At 43.4% G+C, this 21882-nt stretch overlaps 1 protein-coding gene across 2 annotated transcripts in view; it reads left to right on the top strand.

Moving 5' to 3' along the window:
* Positions 1-11529: 11529 nt before the first annotated feature.
* ITPRID2 (ITPR interacting domain containing 2) overlaps positions 11530-21882 on the top strand; it is a 44312-nt gene continuing 33959 nt past the window's right edge. For both annotated transcript variants that reach the window (XR_013957230.1, XM_080621595.1), the window contains exons 1-6: positions 11530-11627; positions 11819-12085; positions 12239-12287; positions 17508-17557; positions 18428-18484; positions 20983-21019. Coding sequence is in view for 1 of the 2 variants with exons in the window: in XM_080621595.1 (XP_080477721.1) it covers positions 11869-12085; positions 12239-12287; positions 17508-17557; positions 18428-18484; positions 20983-21019 (410 nt within the window). In the remaining variant the exon portion in view is untranslated. The remainder of the gene's footprint in view (positions 11628-11818; positions 12086-12238; positions 12288-17507; positions 17558-18427; positions 18485-20982; positions 21020-21882) is intronic.

The following is a 21882-nucleotide window of genomic DNA, read 5'->3' on the forward strand; positions in this document are numbered from 1 at the left end:
TGGGTAATGCACTGCAGCCGTGGTGGCTTTATATGAAGACAAATTCCTGAGGCTGGGATATTGTGAGTAGTCTGAAAAAATGTTGTGCATTCTTCTTTCTTCATTTAAATAGAAGAAGCACGGAAAGTTTGCAAAGGCCAGGGTGGAAGAAATGTTTGCTGTTTTCCAGAAGTGGGTGAGAGGTTGGAATACAATTGAAATTAGATTGTTCAGCTGGTTCTTGATGGTACAGATGAAGCCTATTTGGATGGAGTTTTTAACTACTTTATTTCAATTGCTTTAATCACAGTTTCTGAAACCTCATATACAGTCTACTTGGGGGTGAATATGAGCTCAGCTGGAAGCTCACTCTGTCGAATGTTCAGTATTATATATTCCAACAAGCAGTAAACTCAGATGATGGATTTGTTCACAGTGTAATGTCTATCAAAGCATTTGCATTCAAGAACCAACGTATTAGCACCACATCAATGCACAAAAGACTTGTAAGTGGCTGCAGTTTGGACTTTGTGAAAAATAGTTATCTTTATTTAGAGCAATTTACTTGCTTTTCTAATTGCCTTCTGAATTGGGAACACTTCATCAGAACTTTGCTACTGAGAGCACTAGGACCTTTTGTGAAGCAAATCAGGTCTTACTTGGCAGGAGAGGATGAGGAGGGTGGTTTAGGCTCTGGTTACAGCTGTGACTGGCACAGGTTCTCAGCACTGGACTGACTCTGGTGCCTTTGAAGTCAGACAAAAAACAGGAGCTGATTCAAAGTGCTTTTGGAACCACCACCCTTGGTCAGAGAGCACTGATTCCCTAAACACCATCAGCGTGTTGGAAATAAACATGAACTCCTCCACTCTGCTTTCATTAATTGCTAATGTGCTTTGTGAAAACCAGTGAAAGGGTGTTACCAGGTTACAGCTTTGCCAAGGCAGTAAGGTGGAGTTGCATGTGGGAATGAAGCCTTGTTTAATCAGGTTTTATAATTACTTTGATACAATTTTAGCTGAAACATGTTGGGTCAAGCAGTTCCTGGTTTAACACACTTAATGTGTAGTCTTAAATTGCAGATTTAAGAATTTAGCAAATACCTATTCAATAACCATTTTTACTGTTGTGCATTGATCACCTAAAAAACTGCATATAGTAACTGTATGTTGTATTTTGATTTTTTTTTTTACTTCTGTAACCAGTTTCAGATGTCAAATCTCTCCTGGGGTCTACAAATTTTTGACAGGTTTTAAAGATGAAAGAAATCATCCTCATCTTGAACTCATGGGCAGTTGAGCACAGCAGTAGCAGAGCTTTTCTGTCATATCACAGGTGTGGCTTAATTTTACAGTGTTCTTTCGACTGCCCCCTTAGATCCAAAAGAGAGGAATATCCTCCAGAGTGAGGTGTAGCCTAAGAGACAGGGCTGTTTCAATGCAGAAGCAGCCTACAAACCGGTTTGAGCTTTTTCAGCTGAAAGCTGCTTTGGAAGCTTAACATGGCATTAATATTTGAAGTATATCTGGACTATCAAGAAGTTAATCAATGAAGTGTGAGGTATACCCACTTAAAAGGCACAGACATGGAAATCAATGCATTCTTCACAAGAGGCTCTTAATGATTTCCTTTTAGAGGCTGTGCACACTATCTTAATTATACAGGAGCCTACGTAAAGGTGCTGTTGGATTGGATCCAATGAAAGCTAAAGCAAACAATATGACAACGAAAAGGGCACTTGCGTCATTTCACTTTAGCGTTTAAAATACAAACAATAACTGGCAAATAAAAAGCTCCTAGCCTATGCTCTGCTCAGTAGTGCCAGGATAATTATTCCTTCACATGTAATCATTAAAACAAAGAATGCCATAACTGAAAATACTCGGACAGTCTTTCTTCCTTCATGATTTGTCTGCATAAAAGCAAGACCACAGAAATACATGCATCAGAAAGGGTGGGTAATAAAGCTGGCAGTGAGATTGAGGTGCTGGAGCACTCTCTCATTAGGGATGCCATTGCTTTCTGTAAAGGAAAGATTTTGAGATGCCCAGTAATGGTTATTAAAATGATGAGTTTTTCTGCATGGTAAACTTGGCACTCTGATAAAATCCACCTTGTGAAACTAAAGCTTATTGATCCATGATATCCCAAGCTATTGTTCAGTAGTTCTCAAGTTTAGCATGTGATTTTGGCTGTGGCAGTGCACTGTTAATTCACTTTGTCTATTGAGCGAGGGGAAAAATGTCTGGATCTTTGCATGCTATTCTCTAAAAGGGTGCTGATGTGGCTTCAAACAACAGGTCATTCTGATGTTTCTCTGCATTTTAGATTGCTTTAGATGTATTTCAGTGACAGGCAACACCATTTGAATGTTTCTCAATATTGCTACAAAAAAAGTTATCACATGTTACTTAGCACCATGGCGTTACCAAACCGTCTGAATGGTATCAGGGAACTTCAGAGGATGGTGGGTAGAGGAAGGGGTTCTTCCTTGCCCTTATCAGCCTTTCTTACCTTCCTCTGACCACTCTGGGGGCAGTTCCTATCCCTCTGAAATGTCAGCTCTTCCTGGAGGCTGCAGCGTGCAACGATGGTCTCCATAGCATCCTCCTTCCACTTCTGGGGAAGAAGACCCCAGCACATCTTCTCACACTCCTTTCAGGGGACACCCAGGCCTGTTTGTTGCACACATGGCACTTTACTGTGTCCCAGTGTGTTTTAAGGAACAAAGAGCACTGTTTTCTGTAGGAAGATAGGAGGATGCACAGCCCTCCTCAAGCTTTGCATGAGTCAAAAGCTCTGAAAGTGGTGTGCACATGGCATGACAGGCATTGATGAGCTCACAGGATTGACAGCTGTCAGCATAACAGCAGTGATACTCAATACATGTTAGAGGTTAATGTACAAAACCTCCGTACAGCCACCAGAGTATGGAAGAGAGGAAGGGAGGACCACAAATTACATGTTTCTAAGTGCAGAATAGCTCCCTTCATTCATGGAAGGGTCAAAGTAATTTTAAACATTAACAATGTGTGTGTAAAGTCTAATGGATATATCCTCCTGTCAGGAAGCCCTGATTCAAGACACACTGACCCATACCTTCCCATGGTGAGGTTAGAAGCCTGTTGAAAAGGGGAGTGTATCAAATACACCATCGAAGTCCAGCACATCCTGCTCTAACAGCAGTGATAGGAGCCTTGGTAAAAGTATGCCATTGCTTATCCTTTAGGTGGTGTGTTCTGAATATCTCCCTTAATCAAACTCCTAACTTTTTACACAAAAGGCAGAGTCCTTATCTTTATCAGGGAAGTTTTTCTCACCCTTCCGTATCTACTGCCCTCTGTTTTCTACCTGTGATAATTGAACTGTTCCCATAGCAAGTACCTGTGTACTTGGGGAGAGACACAGGTACTAGTGTAGATATGAAAGGGCTGGCTAACTGCAGGGAATTGGGAAATAGTGCAGAAAGAAAGAGCTCTGTGGGTTTAACCAGCCTCATAGGGAACATGCAGACATTGACTCTTGCCAGTGTACAGCAAAGAAGGAAAGATTTCCTCTGGCTGACAAGTAATTTTAAAGAGATAAGTTTATTTTTTGGACACTGTCCTTTGACTTCCAGTTAATATTTTAATCTATTAAGTGGATAGAAAAAAATGATGGCAGACTTCAGGGCTTGGAACAATGTGAGTTTGAATTAATTAATGCTCTTAAAGGCAGTATTAATTTTGCATCTAAAGGGGGCTGAACAGATAGAGCCCTCTGATCATTTATCACCAGAAGGCTTGAACTTCCATCTAAAGGAATAATTTCTCTGGGCAGCACAGGTTCTGTTCCTATTTATTTTTGGTGTCATGTTTACCACTACCAGTCCTGCTATGCTCTTTATGGAGCTAAGTTTAAAGTTAATGGGACTTCAGGGCACAAAGAGTTTGCCAGCCAGGACCATACACAGCAATGAGGTTCCTGATTAGTACAAAATGTGATGCTTTCACAACTTGGCCTTTTGCCTGGTGGGAGCTATTTCTGTTGATTACATCAAATGAATTCACATAAGCCACTGAAGGACTGCAGGCCAGGGATGGCTGTTGGTTGCTACTGGACCAGCCCAGCTTCTGACCAGTCAGCTAGAGAAATGTCCTGTACTCCAGACACTGGAGCATCCATTTATAAACATTTAAAAATACATACAGCAAGATGGAGTTGTTAGACTGGAAAATCCTCTTTACCATGATACCATCTGACTATTAAATGTCTACAGAAAAGGGTTCAAATAGCATAGTGACTCATTAAGGAGTTATTAAACTCTGTAAATAAAACTTTCTTTAGAATTTATTGATCAGTGTAGAAGAGTTCATGAAGTCAAATATGCCATTTTGTCTTTAAGCAGCTTCATGCAGGAAGTCTGGTCTTTGCACAATTCTCTGACTTCCCCTAAGTTCAGAAGTATTTATGTTATGTATAGAGCAAGAGAAAGACCAAAATTTTCTTCTTTTTATATCAGATTCATTTTTATGGGATTATAAATTGACTTTTTAAGCACAGAAAAGAAAAATTCTTCTGTGTCCTGCTGCAATAGTCTTTAATTGACAGCCTGTTGTTGGACAAGTGTTAGCTCAAGGAGCTGTAATGCCTGAATCCTCTCTCACCCACACATCTACCTCCCATGCTCCCACTGCCAAGGACTGAGTGGATACCAATGCCCTTCTGAGCTGTATTGTTTGAACTGATGTCTCAGTACTGAGTGAATGAGATTTATAGCAAGTAATCTGAATATGCCAAGGCTGTCTAGCCCATCTTAGCCGTGGTTTTGCTTGGGGGACTTTTATAGGTTTCCATTTAGAATTTTCTCCTGATGCTTTTTGTGCTATTGCTTGTCACAGCTATAGGGTAACTTGGTCAACGCCTTAAAGTCAATACTGTTATCATTCTGGAATTTCTTGTACTTCCCAAGGAAATGAAATGCATTAATTTTAGAGCTGAGTCAAGCCCACAAAAGAACTGGCACATTGGGTAAATGTCTGACAGCACATTTTTAGAAGTAACTAGTCACGCACACTGAGCTATCCAGTTCCAGATGACAGGCGAGGGATGTGTTCTCTGGGCTTGCTTATGCATAGCTTTTGTGTGGACTTTGTGATGGGGAATGGTTCTCAAGCTCATATTTCATGTTGTTTCTTTTAAAATCTTCATTTCCTAAGAAAACAGAGATAATACAGATTATTTTCTTTCTTCCTCTTGTCATATTTTCTGAGCTCACTGGCCAATTTCAGTCCAATTCTAGAGAGGGAAGAGGACTTGATGTTAAGTTTTCAGCACATTTCATGAAATATAGTTGGACAGTTGTGTGGCAAAGGCTGCGTCATGAAATTGCTCATTATCATACACAATAGGCAATATATAGAAGAGAGACACATTACAGATGCTTCAATAGTGGAAGCAAAAATATCCAACCACAAAACCTAAAAACTTGACTGTCTTCATTCTGGAGCTGATGAAACTTTGTTTTACTAATTCATTGCAGAAAGTCCATCCAGTGAGTTTCCTAAATGGATTTGGAAGGAAATGTATGGTACATTCCCCAGAGCTGGGTGTCCTGAGTTCCCTTGTTTTGTCTTCCTGCAAATCACTGACAGTGGACAATATAACAGCTACTCCATAGCTCAATGCATGTTAAAAAGTTTAATTATTCGAAATACACACAGTGTGAAGGATAAAGTAAAGAAAGATCTTCCAAGTGCAGGTAAATATCCTTCTTCTCTATTTTTTATGGGTAGTTCCTTTATCAGCCGTTTGGAACACACAGCATTTAAAACTTGTGAAGAAGAACAGTAGCTGTAAATGAAATAACTGTCTTAAAGTTCTGCCGCTGTAAAAGTAGAGCACAGAATCCTGTAGTATAGGATACAGATGCATAAACAGACACTGTCCCAGTGCCATAGTCTTGCAAGGGTGGTGTTCAGAAAGGGGATGAACGTAGTTGCTAACTTTAAAGAAAGACAGCATTGGATGAGAAAATTCACAGTTTTGGCTTTAAGATTAAAATGAACCACAACCTTAACTTCCTGCATCTGTGGATTTACTTCCTTAGCCTGCTCTCTTGGAAAAGATAAATCTTTTGATGATGGACATCTTCATAAATTACAACTACTCGCTGACATAATTCAGTAACATGAAGTACATTTACATCTTAGAAGATTTAAAGCCACTTTTACTCTTCCCTTTTCTCCATGGTGTTTGTTTTCTCACATTTATGTATACTTGGCATCCGTTCCCTCCATCTGATTTGGTGGTGCAGCTGTAATCCACTTCAGTACAGATATCCGGCTCTTCCTTTAGAAACTTCCTCTTGCTATGCTATGGCTGTTGTAAACGTCCTGACGGAAGTGGGTTTTTTCCTCATTCCTACTGCCCAGAAATACAAGGCACTTCATAAAACTGACAACATTTGGTTTGAAATAAGCCTAAAGAGATGTAGTTTTGCATTAACTTTAATGCATTTGTTTCTTACCTTATAGAAACCCAATGCATATCACTCATGTATAAACAAAATGACTGGCAAAGCCATGAAGGCTGTCCTAATAATTTATTAGAGTAAAACTTCCAGGTTATTTTCCATCTTTTCAACTCTATATATTTGAGAGAGAACACCTGCCTGGTAACAGTGATGGTTCCAAACCAAGTATATGATTTTCTTCTGTATGAGGAAAGATTCTTGAATGACACTCCAAATCTAATTATCTTCAACTTGCAGCACTTCACTTTTAATATGTGATTTAAAAATGAAAATTTAGAAAAAATACCATATGCATAGTATTATTGTTTCATGGCATAATTTTCGTTATTTATTATCTTATGGCATATGTATTTCATAGGATACAAGTAGCCACTTCATAATCTCTTAGCAGGATAGTATTCCAGTTACTCCATTTGGTTCCTGCAAGCTGCAACAATATGAAAAAAGTGACGTTTCCATTTTTAAGTATGTTAAGAAAATCTTTAAAGGTCTAAAATGGCAGATATTTTTGGCATGCTTTGTGTCAGCATTGTGAGAGAGACAAGGCTCTCAAAAGGCCTAAACCAATAGATAATGGCCTATGAGACAAACAAAAAAGGGAAAAAAAATAAAATGAGGCATTTCCACTGGCAGGGAGCAGAAGCCTAAAGATGCTCTAAAGGAGAAGGAGGTGCTGGGTGATCTGCCAGCACTAGAATGGAAGGACCAGGGAGGTGAGATACGCTTGGAGAAACTGGGAAGTTGCCAAAGAAACCTGAAGAAAGCCAGCAGTACCTTCCCAACCACCATCGCCTTGAAGGAGCTCTGCAAAGACTGACTTCCAGCCTTTTCCTTTCATTTGCAGACACAGGATATGTAATGGAAAAGTCAAGAGACCAAACCACTCATCCCTGCGATGAGCCATCTGAACTACAAGGCAGTGACAGGCCCTTTCTTTTGACATGGAATAGATACTACCCATGTCTGGCCAGGTTGTCTTTTTCATTTATAGTGTAGCAGAGGCCTCAGTAGACTTTCTTTTTTTTAACAGTCTTGGCTCAGAAAGAAATTTAATTTAATAAAGTGCATTTACTAAAATGGAGCTGTGGAAACTTTAAAGATGTACATGACACTGGGTTGTGTGTTTCTTCATGCATTCTCCTGCTATTAAACACAGACCCTGCCAAAACAAATAACTGCACAGTATTTATCATACTTTTGTTACTATGTAGGAATATTTTTTGTTACAGTGCTTGCTAAGGTGAACTATTTGTTAGCTCCTCCTCTCTTCTTGTCTGGAAAAAGCCAATAACATGGAAATGCAATTGTGGTCATGAAACATCACTGACTTGGAGCTGTAAGTCCCATGATCAGCCCTGTATTAGTCAGCAGTGTCGAGTTTCTCCTCTTGTCAAGAACCAGTTCTCACTGCCATGTGAAAGTCCAACAGAAGGTTTTTGTCGTATTGCACCACTTCTCTACATGCTCCAGCCTTTAAAATTAGTCCAATTTCTTCTGTCAAAGGAAGGCACTAGGCACACAGACAGTTTTGCTTGGGTTTTTGTTTTATGTTTTTATTTTGGGGTGTAAAGCTATTCCCGATTGCTCTAATAGCTTCTGTTTGTGTTATCCACTCACATGGTCACAGTGTCCCCTCTGTGGTGAGATCTTTGCAGTGGGGCTTTGGGGGCTGGTTGGTAGCACGTTGTCCTTAGTCCTCTGCTGAGCTGGGAAACAGATAGAACAGCTTCCAGATCTGGTCAGTCCAGACCTCACCAGCACCTCCTGATCCAACTTGCTCACATCCTCCTCCGGCACTGGATATCTGTAGTTCCTCTGGAGGCAGCGGAGGAAGAAGTGCAGGCTCTGACCATGCTGCCAAGGGTTCAGCTACACAGCCTGTAAATATTTCTTTGGTTTCCAGAGCCTTATCCCTACCTCTCCATACTATATGCAGGGATATAGATAAATAGTGTAATCCTCCCTGAACACGAAGGATCTTTTAACATGCAGATATAACAGGGAAATGTTCTGTTGAAAAGCATGGGGAAGCCTAGCCCAACTATAGCAGGGGAATGCTACTCATGATGCATCCGGAGTCGGGAACAACTCCCCATGGAAATCAGCGGAAGCACCTCATTGACATCTTCATAATGTAGAAATGTAATCATTAATATCTTTCATTATGTAGAAATGCATTTTTTTAGAGAATCCTGTGCCTGAAAGAGTGCATGCAAAAATTGGATTAAGACCTCTTCAAAGGTTTTTACTCTTTTAAGAACAGAAGCCAGCAACATAGTGGCATTCTTTGGGCTAAATTCTACTTTGTGTGTGCATTTATATGCGCACTCATATATTCAGGGCCAACATCCTTATGACACATGTGAGAGTTTTTTATTATCATTATTAAAAGGTGTGTGTGGTTTTACTGCAACGCCTGGTAGTACTGCTGATGGTGCCATGGTTATAAATCTTCTTTTGGGAATTTATAATGTAGTGTAAACCACAATTTCTCCCTTATCTAATTACTGCTTATGCATTTTTTTATTTGAATAGTTTCAAAAAGAATTTGGGAAAAAAGAAGTTGGGTTGATTTAAATTACAAGATTACTTGACAGCATTTATTTCCCAATCATTCATTTCTTTGAAGTGCAACTAATAAATTACATTCTGAAGCAAGAGAAGTTTTTATTACAGAACAAACCCATGTTTTGATTACACGTATTGAAAGAAATAACAAGCAAGGTATTTTTCTTAGAAAAAAAAAAGTTCTACTTAATGTAGGATTGAAGCGTGCAATCCTTATTCACATAGAGTGAAAAGGGAACTTGCTGGGATGGTAGGAAGATGCAAGTGAGAGGCCAGTGCTGCACTGGCAGGACTTCATTGCAAAAAGCTACTGGCTGCTGTTTACATTTCAAGCATTCTCTGAATAAGTGTTGTCACAACAGACAAGCAATTATAGACAATAATGTCAGTAATTTGTGGATTAAGAACTCCTTAAAGATGTATTGGCACAGCAGACAGTAGCTGCTTTTAGCTTGCAACTGTTCAGCCTTTGCTGTGCCAGGGAAACTGTTACTTCCCAGAAGCTATTGTGTTCCTTCCCAGGCAGCAAAACAATGGTGGGATTTAAACTTCTCCCACTCCTCCCTCCCTCTCTCCTGCCCCAGGCCTCCCTACCATCTCTCTGCCAGGCATCTTAACCTCAGCGAGTCATTTCTAATAGGTACATCTATTCCTGCAAATGCATAAACCAGAACTACTGGCCATTATGTCAAAGTAATGCTGTGCTAGGCTTTTGCCAACAAGCCCAAAAAAATCAGATTTCAATGTTCCAGTACAGTAGATACACCTGTGAGGAGCTTCAGCTGGAGGCTGAACCCCAACCCCATCATGGTGGAGGGCACAGGACACTTGCTGACACTCTAACTCACCCCTCAGGACACCCATGGCTTAGGACATGCTCCCTATTAGCTTATGAAAACATGTCGCGTGTGAAACATGCCCTGCTGAGAAATTGTTGATTGTTTTGAGGATCAACAAGAAAGATTCAAATGCAGTTTGCTCCTTTTAAAAAAAGACAGGCATTTAAAAATACAATCCCCAAACATGTATGGTAATGAGCACTTTCGGGAACGAGTTAAATACAAATACACTTTCTTTGTGCTGCTGTTCTTCTGTTTTAATTTCAATAGAATGAATTCAGAAAATGAGTGTATGTTTAGGAAAATGGCTTGCGTGATGAGGAGAAATTAATCTTAGGAAGACTATATATATATATATATAAAGTATTGGATGGGTTGGAGGGGTTAGGAAAAATGTCACAGAAATTCCTTGAAAGGCTGGAAAATTGGTATTTACCGTTAACATGGTTCTTCCATAGGCAGATCTGCCTTTAAACAAAAGGTAAACAGGCAAAACAATATCTTATCTGCCTGCCAGTCGACAGCAGTTCTAAACTTCCAGGTGACTCTGGTCCTCTTTGCTGTTTGTACTTAGTAATTCAGCATCTTTTCCTGAAGGTGCTGTAAAGGACCTTTGAAAAAGCTTATTTTTGCATGTACCACGGCTGAGGGGAGCTCGCAGGGCCTTCAGGGCTCGTTCAGCAGCGGTAGGGGGTGACAGCCTGACCCAGGGGTAAGCGGTAGGGTCCTACTCCCCAAGCAGCAGCCCGGCCCCTTAAGCGCTGGGGCTGAACCACTGTCCGGTCGGGTGCAGCCGGAGCAGGCAGTCTGTGCAGCCCTGGCACAGGGCTCTCGCTGCACAGACCTTGCCCCGTGTTTAAGTGAGCAAACAGGAGACAGTGGTTGAGAAACAGCTTTCTGTCCCCAGCGGTGAGTGGCCTTTCGTGCGACCCGTCCTTCCCAGACATGAGAACTCGTCTTTTCCTGGGTTTTCAATTGATTCTGGTTGCTTCAGTACATCCTGAAGCAGATGATAAAAGGCTTCGAGGGGCGCTAAGATTTTAACAGGCCTTGTTTGGTACTGCCGACATCCCTGCAGACGTCTGCCTGTGCCCCAGCAGAGACTTATCTGATTTGACACCCCTGAAAACAAGACAGAAAGTTGCATGTGCCTAGCCAAGCTATTTGTCTCCTGATGTCTTCCCCTTCTCCGCGCTCTAGTTCCCCCAGGAAAAAAAAGAAATGCCACAAATACTCTTCTGCCTGCTCTCGTGTGTTTTTGTCTGGACACATCCTGTGCGTGCCGGGCCAAGGAGCACCGCTGAGCCCAGCGCAGCGCGGGGTGCCCTCCCCGGGTACCACAGCCCTGCTGCCCCAGCAATCACCCGGCCCCAAACCCCGGTCCCTGCATCTCTGCCCTTGGAGGCTCCTCCGCGGCCGCTGCCCGGTGCGGACGGCCCCGTCAGGAGACGAGCTGTCGCCGGCCCCGCTCCCGTCACGTGGCCGCCGAGTTTTCTCCCGCAGCGGTATGAGGAAGTCGGAGCCGCCGCCGCCGTTCGTAGCCGGGGCGGGCGCAGCCTCTGCCGCCGCCTCCCCGCGGCGCAATATGTGAGTAACTGCGGGCAGGGCACCGGGCCGGGTAGGGCCGACTCCAGCCGTACCGCCCCTGCCCTCCCGCTGTGTCCCGGGCGGCGGCGGGGCCGGGGCTGGCACCTGCGGGGCCGGGAGCGGTGCTCCGAGGGAAGGCGGTGAGCGAGTCTGGGGGGTGGGCCGGGGTGTGAGAGCGGGCGGGTGCGGGGTGTGAGGGCGGGGCGGGGCAGCGGCGCTCCCGCGGGGCTACGCGGACGGCGGCCCCGCGCCCCCCGGCGGCACGGCCCCGTTGGCGGTCCCCGGGCGGACGGCGCGGCACAGCTCGGCTCCCTTTCTCTTCCGCCGCCAGGCTGGCTCTGTCCGGCAGTCCCCTCCCGGCGTGAAGCCCCCGCCGTCCTGATGGAGGAGCCCCCGGCGGCGGAGGAGTGGCAAGGGGCGACCCAGAAGAGGAAGGCCTGGGCCAAGAGCCGCGACTCCTGGCAGGCGTCGGAAGCGGAGGATTTCTCGGCAGCGGCGGCAGCGCTGGCCCGCGGCGAGGAGGAGGAAGAAGAGGAGGAAGAGGAAGAAGAGGAGGAGGATCTCGCCCGCGGAGAGCTGCCGCTGACCGCAGAAGCAGGTCAGTGCCAGGGGGTGGCGGGCCGGGACGGCAGCAGCTGGGTGGGCCACTGGGACCCCCGCGGGCCGGCAGCCTGGGGGGTCGCGGTGGGCCGACCCTGGCGGAAGGGCTGTTAACTGACTGTCGGCTTTTCTCTCCTGCTCTGCCCTTAAGGCCACAGCGTTCCCAACGAGAAGATCGCGATATGGCTGAAGGACTGCAGGTGGGTCACTGCGGGTGCGGGGCCGGAGCCCATGGTCCCCTAGCGAGGTGACGAGCCGGGCAGCTCCCACGTCGTGGAGGGGAGAAGGTCCCGGCGGCGTCCTCTCGTGTGGGTCATCAGGGACATCTCGGCGCTCTGGAGCCGACTTTAGCATCGGCGCTCCCCCAAGCCTCCCTGGAGTATACAGAAGTACCCTTCGGTATTGGGTGGGTTATGCCTTTAGCTAGGGTTAAAAGGAGAGCAGTAGCATACGTATGAATGGCTAGGGAAGATCTGACTTTTGGCACCTTTTCTCTCCTTGTTGCCTCATTAACGAGGCTGAACACTTTCAGTCACGAAGGGAGGAACTCTGTTGAGGGGAAGGAAGGCTGCACTGGTTTGAAAGCTGCTTTATCTCTCACCGACGGGCTCCAGTTTAAAGCTGCCTGTTGGCTTGCCTGTTTTTTGCTACAGATTTGAAGAAACGGTGTTTTCACAGCAATGGCCTCTATGCTTAGGGGTCTTCAGGAGTGATGGCATGATTTAGACTAATGTGATTTTTCCAAGTCTATTCCAATGTCCTTGAGACATGGTATATATATATATATATATGTATTGCACATTTCTGTTACTATTACAAAATACTTCATTGGCATTTGTGATGGGCTGGCAGCATTGCTTTTTCTTCATTCTCAGTCACGTAATAGCATAAATGCTATATCTAGTAGCAGCTGATTTTGTCTTGTCCTTTTCTCCATTCAATCCTAGCAGCCCAGAGTTGATGGGAGGAAGTTAACAATTAGCTTTCCAGTAGCTAACAATGACATTTCAAGACATCCCCAACTTGATATTTCTGGTTTCCTTCTCCTTTTGAGAGCAGCTGTGTTAAGAAGAAAATACACGCCTGAGAATACTCATGCGTTTGTGAGCTTTCAATCCGGAAAGTGTCTGACTGAGCTTACTCCTGTAACTGCAGTGTCGGTTGCTGTATAGCTAAAGGGTCCTTGGTATAGTTTTCTTCAGATCTTTCCAGGCTGTGCCTTGCAGGGGGTGTTGGAGGAGTAGTGGGGGAAGAATCTCCTGAAGGATAAATTCTTCCTAATGCTACACTGCCACTTCTCTCCATATCTGCAGGATTTCTCTCTAGAACCTTCCCTGGCCCTGTGATCTTTGCCATTTCCATACAGAATTTATGCAGTAGCACAAAACTGCAAACTGGCAACATGAACTTCTTATAGGTGGTCACAAATCTTGAGTAATAGCAGAAAGCTTGAAGGCTTATTCCAGTGCTCTGGTAGCTCTCTGTTGTTAAAACTGGCAACAAATGCTTCTGTGGAATGTGTTTGCATCTCTGGCAGTTGAGTCCCAAAATACTGGAATCTTATTTTACGCTCTATTGCCATACTTTACACGTAAGGAAATAAAGCATGAGTTTACTCTTTTGCTAATACAGAGGTGCAAATTTAGTTAATCCATGTTTGTGAAACCCACTGTGACCCTTCCATAGAAGTCGTTTAAAGTACAGCTATTAACTGTTGTAAATCGTTACAGAAGAATCTTGTATTCTCCTCAGAAAGATAAAATTTTGTATTTTAAGCTTGCCTTAAACCAAGCTACTCAGACTGGAGTTAGGCTCTGGCTCCATAATGTGTACAATATGTGCATATATGCATATACGGTTCCTATCTGGGAGGTGCAATCCCAGCTGCCTGAAGTGGTGCACACTCCCTTGTGTTTTAAAACTGCAGGATAGTTTCATTTTTTTGTATCTAAGATGCATGTGAACAGTAGCTATATGTGCAGTAAAATGATTGCTCAGCTTGCACTGTTACAAAGTGAACGTATGTATAGAAACCCTGCACTGGTTGTCTCTTGGTAACAATGCATAGGAAAAAAACAGATGACAGAATAGCCCTACAGGTGCTATAGTGTTGTGTTTAAAAAAGAATACTTAAACCCAACAGTTCTTGTGAAATTTACGATTGCTGTCCTCCCTGAAAACTGTTAACTTGTTTAATAACACTGGTGGAGCTTTGATTGCTACAAGGTGTGGGCAACATACACAGGCTGAACTTCTATCTCGGAGCCTTATTCTTGCAAGTTAGCTTTGTTGCAAATAAAACAATTACTGCAAGTGAACATTCAGTTACTAAAATAAAGTATTTTCTGTTACATATTTTCTAAAAGCAGTCCTTCCCATTTTGTCAGAGTTTCTATGAGCTTTTGTGAAACATACATCAGAAGAAAATTGGCACTTCTGAAATCTCATTTTCTGGTTTCAGTTGGCAGCAGCACAAAAAAACTTAGTATCAACCCACTGCATAAATAGATCTGCTTATAAGATTTATTCCTTTGTTTGTTTCCAAAAGCATCCACAGTGTTATAATATGGATAAAAATAATTACTAGCTGTCCCTTGATATTCATGTTAGTGATTTGGGGCTCTTATTACTTGGCATCTCTGTTTCACATCTGCTTTGGAGGAGAGAGGAGGGTTTCTAATATCCCATGATAATTAACTTGGTAGACATATGTGGTTTTTGTGTTTGTTTTGTTGGGGTTTTTTTTAACCCAGCCAACACCAAAACAGAACAAAAAACCGTATCTATATCATACTGTGATAGAATTGTAGAGGCTTAAGGAATCTCAGATGTTACTCAAACTTTCTGGTTAATTCGTATTTTAGGAATCACATGCTTTGAGAAAAGCATCCTTTGCCGTCTCCGTGGTACTTTGAAAAGGCATTTTGAAATAATAAGAAAGTTTACAAAGGTTTTTCATTTCAACTCTTATAAAGCGAAGACAGGAAACACAAGTGTTTGTATTATACTGATAGAAAAGAAGAAATTTTTGTCAGCTCTATGGTGATATGTGTTATTTTGGTTGAGTGTATTTAAACACTGCCAGTAATACAGGAGATGCAGGAGGTATTTAGGAGCCATCTCCCATAGATATGCAGGAAGTGAGTTCTTGAAATGCCTCAGAAAGAAGAGATTTTTTCCTTCAAGTTTAAAATAAACATGGCTCCTGCCCAATTAAGGCTTTAAAAGCTGAGGTTTAAAGTTTCACAGCACCGTGAAAACCCTTGTCCTGTTCCTGAAGACCACCCAAGACCACCCTGAAGACTACCACAACTGATAGCTGAGCAAACAAACCTCTGCGATGAGAGGAAGCCTTGAGGCTGCATAATGTCTTTTTACCTGCTTAGTACCAGCATCCCATGGCAATGTGGGCTTCTAGAGTTCATTCAGTTCTTTTGTGGACTGACATTGAGAGAATTTATTGCCTTATATGTTAGAATGCAATAATAAATGAGTGACTGCTAATGGAAAACTATAGCATCTCTTGATCCAGATGCATGCCCGCTTACTTGCTCTTTGCTCTGGCTGCCCTCAGGTTGCTATTGGCCTCTCTGGCCACAGTGCAAAGGATGTCGGGACATGCTGTGGACCTGCTGTGATGTGTCTCGGGCAGGGAGACTCTTCCTGAGGACCCAGCAAGTGAAAGGGTCCCCCCAGCCCTAACCTTCCCAAGTGCATAGGGCTGCTCTGTTTTTCTCTGGTGAAAAACAGACTGGCACAGAAAGGCAGAGCTGTCCGTTCTGTTGTCTGAGAGGATTTTTGTGGGGGTACTTGTCGCTTGTTTAAACTCATGTCGTGTCTGTTCTTAAATGCAAGTTTTTCAAAGGCAGGGGTATAAGGCAGATGTGCCTGTGTGCAGCAGTGCAAGCAGGGCAGCAGATGAGTGGTTGACAGGGCTGCTTTTCTGGTGGCTGCTAACATGCTGTAGAGGTGACAGACTTAATTCCTAAAAGAAAACACCAGCTTTGGTGGTTGCCTTTACTGTTTTCTGCCAGCTGGTGTGTGCAGCACTGACCTTGGCTGTTAAAGTCACTGCCAGCAAGATTCTGCATCGAAAAGGTAGAGATGTGAAAGCAGCCACCAGGGAAGGAGGAGTATGGGAGCGCACCCATCAAAGCCAGAGAGTAAACAGGCATAGTTATTACCTCAGAACATAAGGCTTGTTGTAGCGTGACGGGTTTAGACAATCTGCCCTAAGTTTTTTCAACCCCCAGCAAGGCAGACAGGCAGAAACCTGGGAGATCTGAGCCTCGGCAGAGTCTGTCCTGTCACCCGAAACACGCTTATGCACGTAGATGCTCTGGCTGTTTGCCTGGGTGTCTCACCATGGTGGGGCTTTGCTTCACAAAAAGACAGGTCGAAGTGAGCTTGCTCCCTATCAGCAGGCCATATGTGGAAAGAGTGAACTTTTTTCATAGGGGAAAGAAAAATAAGGTTGTGAAGCCTGTTAGAAAGCAGATGCAAACTTTCCTTGCTTAATTTGGCCATGGCACCAAAACAAATACTGTATCAGAACACTGTTTACTTTCAGGTCTTTGGGCAGGTTTATGTGTTTGTCTAATTAAAAACCCAAATGAAACATACATAATACAGGCACATAAATCATCTACTTTCCCCTTCTTTGAGTGTTGTATTTCTGAACTTGTTTTGGGCTTTGAGGGTTAATGCTGTAGTACTTAACAGTGACAGGCCTTTGGTTAAACATGTCTCAGAGACAAGATGTGGAAACATCCAGCTAGTGTCAACAAGTGTAGCATGAACCCAGAGAGGGATTGGACCTGTCATTTGTGCAGTTTCTGTTGCTCCTTTTGGGCACTGTGAGGTTCAGCAAACTCCCTGCCCTTCACAGAGCAGCAATGGGAGGGATAATCCAAGTAAGAGGCAATGTTAAGAGTCTATAAAATATCAGAGTCAGCAAGTGACAGCTAACATAGCTGTCAAGATTTTTATCTTGTTCCTGATCAAACATAACTTTTCACCCTTCTCTCCAAGAACTTCTGAATGTGTACAAAAATGACAACAGGTTTTGTCATATAAATGAGATTGAATTAGCCCATTCAGAAACCCGTGCTCATTTTTTTTCTGGGTGTTTTGCTGAAAAGCCCATGATTTCCTTCTGCAGAGGGCTGTGACCCTGAAGCTTTGCCACTGCCCAGTGTTTGAGTGTTACAGTTATTAACCTGTTTTGTTGTTTTTCCCTACAAGGCGTATTTGTTCAGAGGGCTGGTGATTGTTTAGGAAGTTATTGCCAGTCAGATGTTTGTGCTTTCTGGGGGCGGAGGGAGGGACAACTGCTGCTATCACAAGCTTGTTACACACTGTAAGGAAGGACATGAAGCAGCAAGTTTTTAAAGTAGTATTAATCTCTTCTGTGGTTTCAGAACGCCTCTGGGAGCCTCCCTGGATGAGCAAAGCAATCCTCTGTTGAAGGGTAAGGAAAGGCCTTTTTCTTCTCTCCAAGTTTTTCAATTACCTATTGAAATCTCTTGCTGGAAATGGTGCTTTTGTGGATGTTCACCTGAGACCTTGTATCTTTAGGAGCAGCACAAACCACAGCCTAGTCAGCGTTGCTGAGTTATTCTCACTGTGAAGCGATTGTGCCTGAGAAACTGGAAAAGGGGGAAGAGATCCTGAATGAGCCTTTCTGGAGAGTTATTAAGCCCTAAAAAACCCCCAAAGTGTGCAAAATGGGGAGGATGTAATTTCCCCTCTGAGCTGGCGAGCATTAGGCCGTCTCTGCCTCTCATAACTCTGGTCGCCACACCTGAAAATTTTACTACCTGAGCAGGACTGAATACTGAAGTACAAAGTACAGTGAGAATGTGCAGGTAGTGAGTGACAGGGTGCAGAGGAATCACTTGCTGTGCCCAGAGTCTTCGCTTCAGCTCTTAATCTGGTACAGGGAGAGAGAGGAGAATGCCTAAGTTTGACTCAGACTCTGGATCCCCATGGTAAGATGTCTGGAGGATAGATAATGTAGCAGCAAAAGGCGCAGATGTGTTGGGTGGTACCCCCAGGTTCCCACTTGCAGTTAATTTGCTTGCAAGTTGACTCGGGGATATTCCTGAGCACAAACCAGTGTTGTAGTTGTTCTCTATGAAAGTAATTTTTCTATGTTCTCAAATGTAACTTTGCACTTCTTAGTGGATTTTTACCATATGACTAATGCAGAGATTGTAAATACAGTCTGGTTATATCCTGCTGTATCATCCAACGTGTCTTGCTAATATCTTTAGTTAAGCTGTTGAAAAGAAAACACTGCAGAAGTCTCGTTGTTGAACTGCTAACTGTACGTTTTCAGGCATGCTGGTGAGAAGTGGAGGAAGTTTTGAAGATGACTTATCCCTGGGAGCCGAAGGTGGGTGTGGCAGGATTATGACTACTTTTCTAGGAAAAAAACCCCAAACCCCTTTATGTCCAGTCATCTGATTTTTGTTTTGAAAGACAGCATTTCCCTTGTAGCCAAAGGCAGTTGAAAACCTGTCTGGAAAACCAGCCTAGGACATAGAAAAGTGCAGGAAGGTTTGCTTTTTGAGTTTGTTAGACTATTGTTGGTATTGAACATTCTGGCCTAACCCAGAGGTCAGAGGTATCCCTGAAATTCACTTCTGCCTTCTCATCTTAATGCCCACAGCAGCAGCCCAGCCTGGAGCACTCACTGAGGCTGCGAGAAAGTTGTTTCTCCTACTTGCTTTTCTTGTCCATGGGTTACTTTTGGTAGCTGTGCATGTCCCACTTCCACTGAATCCCTTGGAGGAGAAAGAAGGAATGAAATTCTGGCAGCCATGAGGCAAACCCGTTAAGGGCTATGTGGTTTTGAAAATGAAAAGCACCAAGGCTGAGTGTTTTGGATCAGCCACGATATACACTTTGCTGTTGCTAGCTGCTTGCCTTCTCTTTCTCTTCCCTTTTTTAAGGGGAAAGAGTTATGGCTGTTCATGGTGGACTTTGTCATAGAATAAGACTTTTACCCTCTCTTGATCAAGGGTTAGAGGTGTCCACAAACAAGCAAACAGAATTACTGTTGCTCCTGGTCTAACAGCAGCATTTTGAAGTAAAATAGAAAAACCAGTCTCACAAACTGAGTCCTGGGGTTATCTGCAGGGTAGGGGATACAAGACAATATTTGCTTTCGGTGTAAAAAAAAACAAACAAAAAGGCAAAACCACTCTCCCTTCCCCCCCCCTTTAGCTTTTGATGGTTTTTTGAGCTATAGCTTTAGCAAAGTGTCAGAACCTCTGTAGTAGAAAGCCCTTTCTTCCACAGTAGTCTTGTCAATGGTGTCATATTAGTGGGACAGGGCCTGGAGGAAGGAAATTATCATTATTTTCTAAAGATTCAAGGCTTCTAAGGAAAACTGTTGATCTGATAATGACCTTGGTCTGACAATGATGGAGAAGAAGTAAATGAGTTCCCTTACTGAAATACATTAATTGGGATTAAATTTTCTTTCTGATGGTCTTTTCTATTTGCTAGATTGCCTGCAATGCAAAGATTTCATAGGAAGAGTTTCCTTGTAACAATAATCCAAGCCCTGATCATATGACTAAGAATGCAAGAGTCAGTATATTTTAAAGTATCATGTCACTTTTTTCTTTTAATTTTTTCCCCTTTGTAATTCCCAAAGATTTCTGGGTTTTTTTGTGAGCATTTGGCATGATTTAAGCAGAAGGTTGTTTCCCTCCTTTTCGGATAACAAAGGTCCCAATACTAGAATCGCCGATCGATGTTTGTGGGTAAGAATGTGTGTTTCTGCTGGGCTTTGCTTCCCACCCAAGAACAAGGGAACAACAGAGCTGCTGGAGCAGCCCTGCGTGCACTGTTGGACAGACAGCCCCATTGAGGCTGGTATGAATGGCCTGCCCTTGTGCATCCGTGACTGAATTCAGATACAAGCCAGAGCCCTGTGTGAATGGTATGGAGGGCATTGGGCAGGGTCTTGTAACCCCAGTCCCCTTCTGAGCTATTAAAACCCATGGTTTAGCTGTTCAAACTAGTCACCAGTTAATCCATATATATAGTCTTGCCTTCAAATTATAAGCAAGGATACTAAAAAAAGAGATGTGGCATCTGCATTTTGTATACATTTCAGTTTCTTCATAATGCCTCTGAAAATAAGAGAGGTTGTGAGGTTTCCATATTTTCCTCCCTGCTGGCACTGTGAGTTGAGATGCAGGGTTTTCCTGGCAGAGCCCTCTCATCTCCAAGGGTGGCCACTGGTCCCACCAGCACTGCAGCCTTCTCCTAGTTGTTGCACCTAGGGTGGCACTATTTGGGTAGCCGGGGCCTTACCACATGTAACGAGCAGTCTGTGCTGATGAAAAGACTAGTGACTATAGTCTCAGTACTGGGCTGTGAGGCCAACTGCCTTTCTTAGGTTCTTTACTTTCTCTGCATACCTGCTTCCTCTTCTCCCCTTCCTGCCGAGTAACAGCCCTGCAGCTGGTAATCACATCTTCAATTACGAAGCAATAAATGGTGTATGTAACAATTAATAATATAATGTGTATATATATATACGTATATATATATGTGTATATATATATACGTATATATATATGTATATATATAATGTATAATAATAATGTGCTTTACCACACATTAAATCTCAAGTTAATGTGATTAATGACAGTATATAAGCATGTGTCCATCTGAGATTTTATTTTAAACAGAATAACCAAATCACCTTTATATTAGCTGTATACTAGAAACTCTTGACAATCATGTTTACATGGGAAGAGAAAAATCTGGCTTATGCGGGAGTACTGGTAAACAGGTTCACTGCCTGCTTCTTCATACTGCTTGTGTTAATGCAATTCTGAAGAGGTCTGTGTGTAACTTTCTGTTTCTCTACAGCTAATCATCTACGGAGTGATACACAAATGGAAACATGGTAAACATCTTTGTTTTGTTGGTTTCTTTGCTTCAGGGAAATATTTTTACTGGAGGGTGGGAGAGAGAAGGGGCAGTGGAAGTTGTGGAGGCTACCTCAGAGCTGAAGTTGTTCTGCTCTCATCTGTTTAGATGAGAGGGAAGGAGAAGATCCAGGTAACACAGAAACAGTCATTAGGAGATGCAGAAAAAAAATCTTCCAGCAGACCTGATGTAGCTTCTGGGGTAGCAGGAAGAAAACAGCGAAGTGACAAATCCAAGTAACTTAGTAAGATTTACCTTCTTTGCCACACTGATCCCCAACCATTTCAGAAATTTCAAGGGAAAATTAGTTTTACCTTTCAGAGCAGATGTCTTTTGGGAGTAGGGAAGAAAAGACTGAGAGAGGAGAGGCTCATGCTTTATAGGGACAGCATGTAACTAAAATGTGCTGAAACTAAAATCCCACTGCAACTTCAGCAAACACTGGCACAGTCTGTGTGGGCAGCATCATCCTGAGCCGGGCTCCCTAAGTGCACTTTTTGGTGAATTCTCTGTATTATTTGGTTTCTTGGTAGCTGGGGTGTGTGTGTGTGTATGTGTTAGGATTTGTACAGTAAAATCCACCTTGGGAAGGTTTGTCTCCCTGAGAAGCTGGCAGTAACAGTACGTTTGAGACCAAGATACCACCTGATGCTGAGGTGGCTTCTCCAGGTGCAGAGAGGAAATAGTTTGGGGTTGGGAGAGAAACTAGCTGGCAGCCTGGGTCAGAGCTCATCTCGCTCTGTTTTCTCCAACCTGGAGCCTCTTCAGCTTCTCCAGCAGCAACCTCTCGGGCAGCTCACAGCTCTGCACTGCTGGTGGGTGGCGACTGGGGGAGAAAGG

The sequence above is a fragment of the Psittacula echo genome (genome assembly GCF_963264785.1).
Source record: "Psittacula echo genome assembly, chromosome: 6".
Taxonomy (NCBI): domain Eukaryota; kingdom Metazoa; phylum Chordata; class Aves; order Psittaciformes; family Psittacidae; genus Psittacula; species Psittacula echo.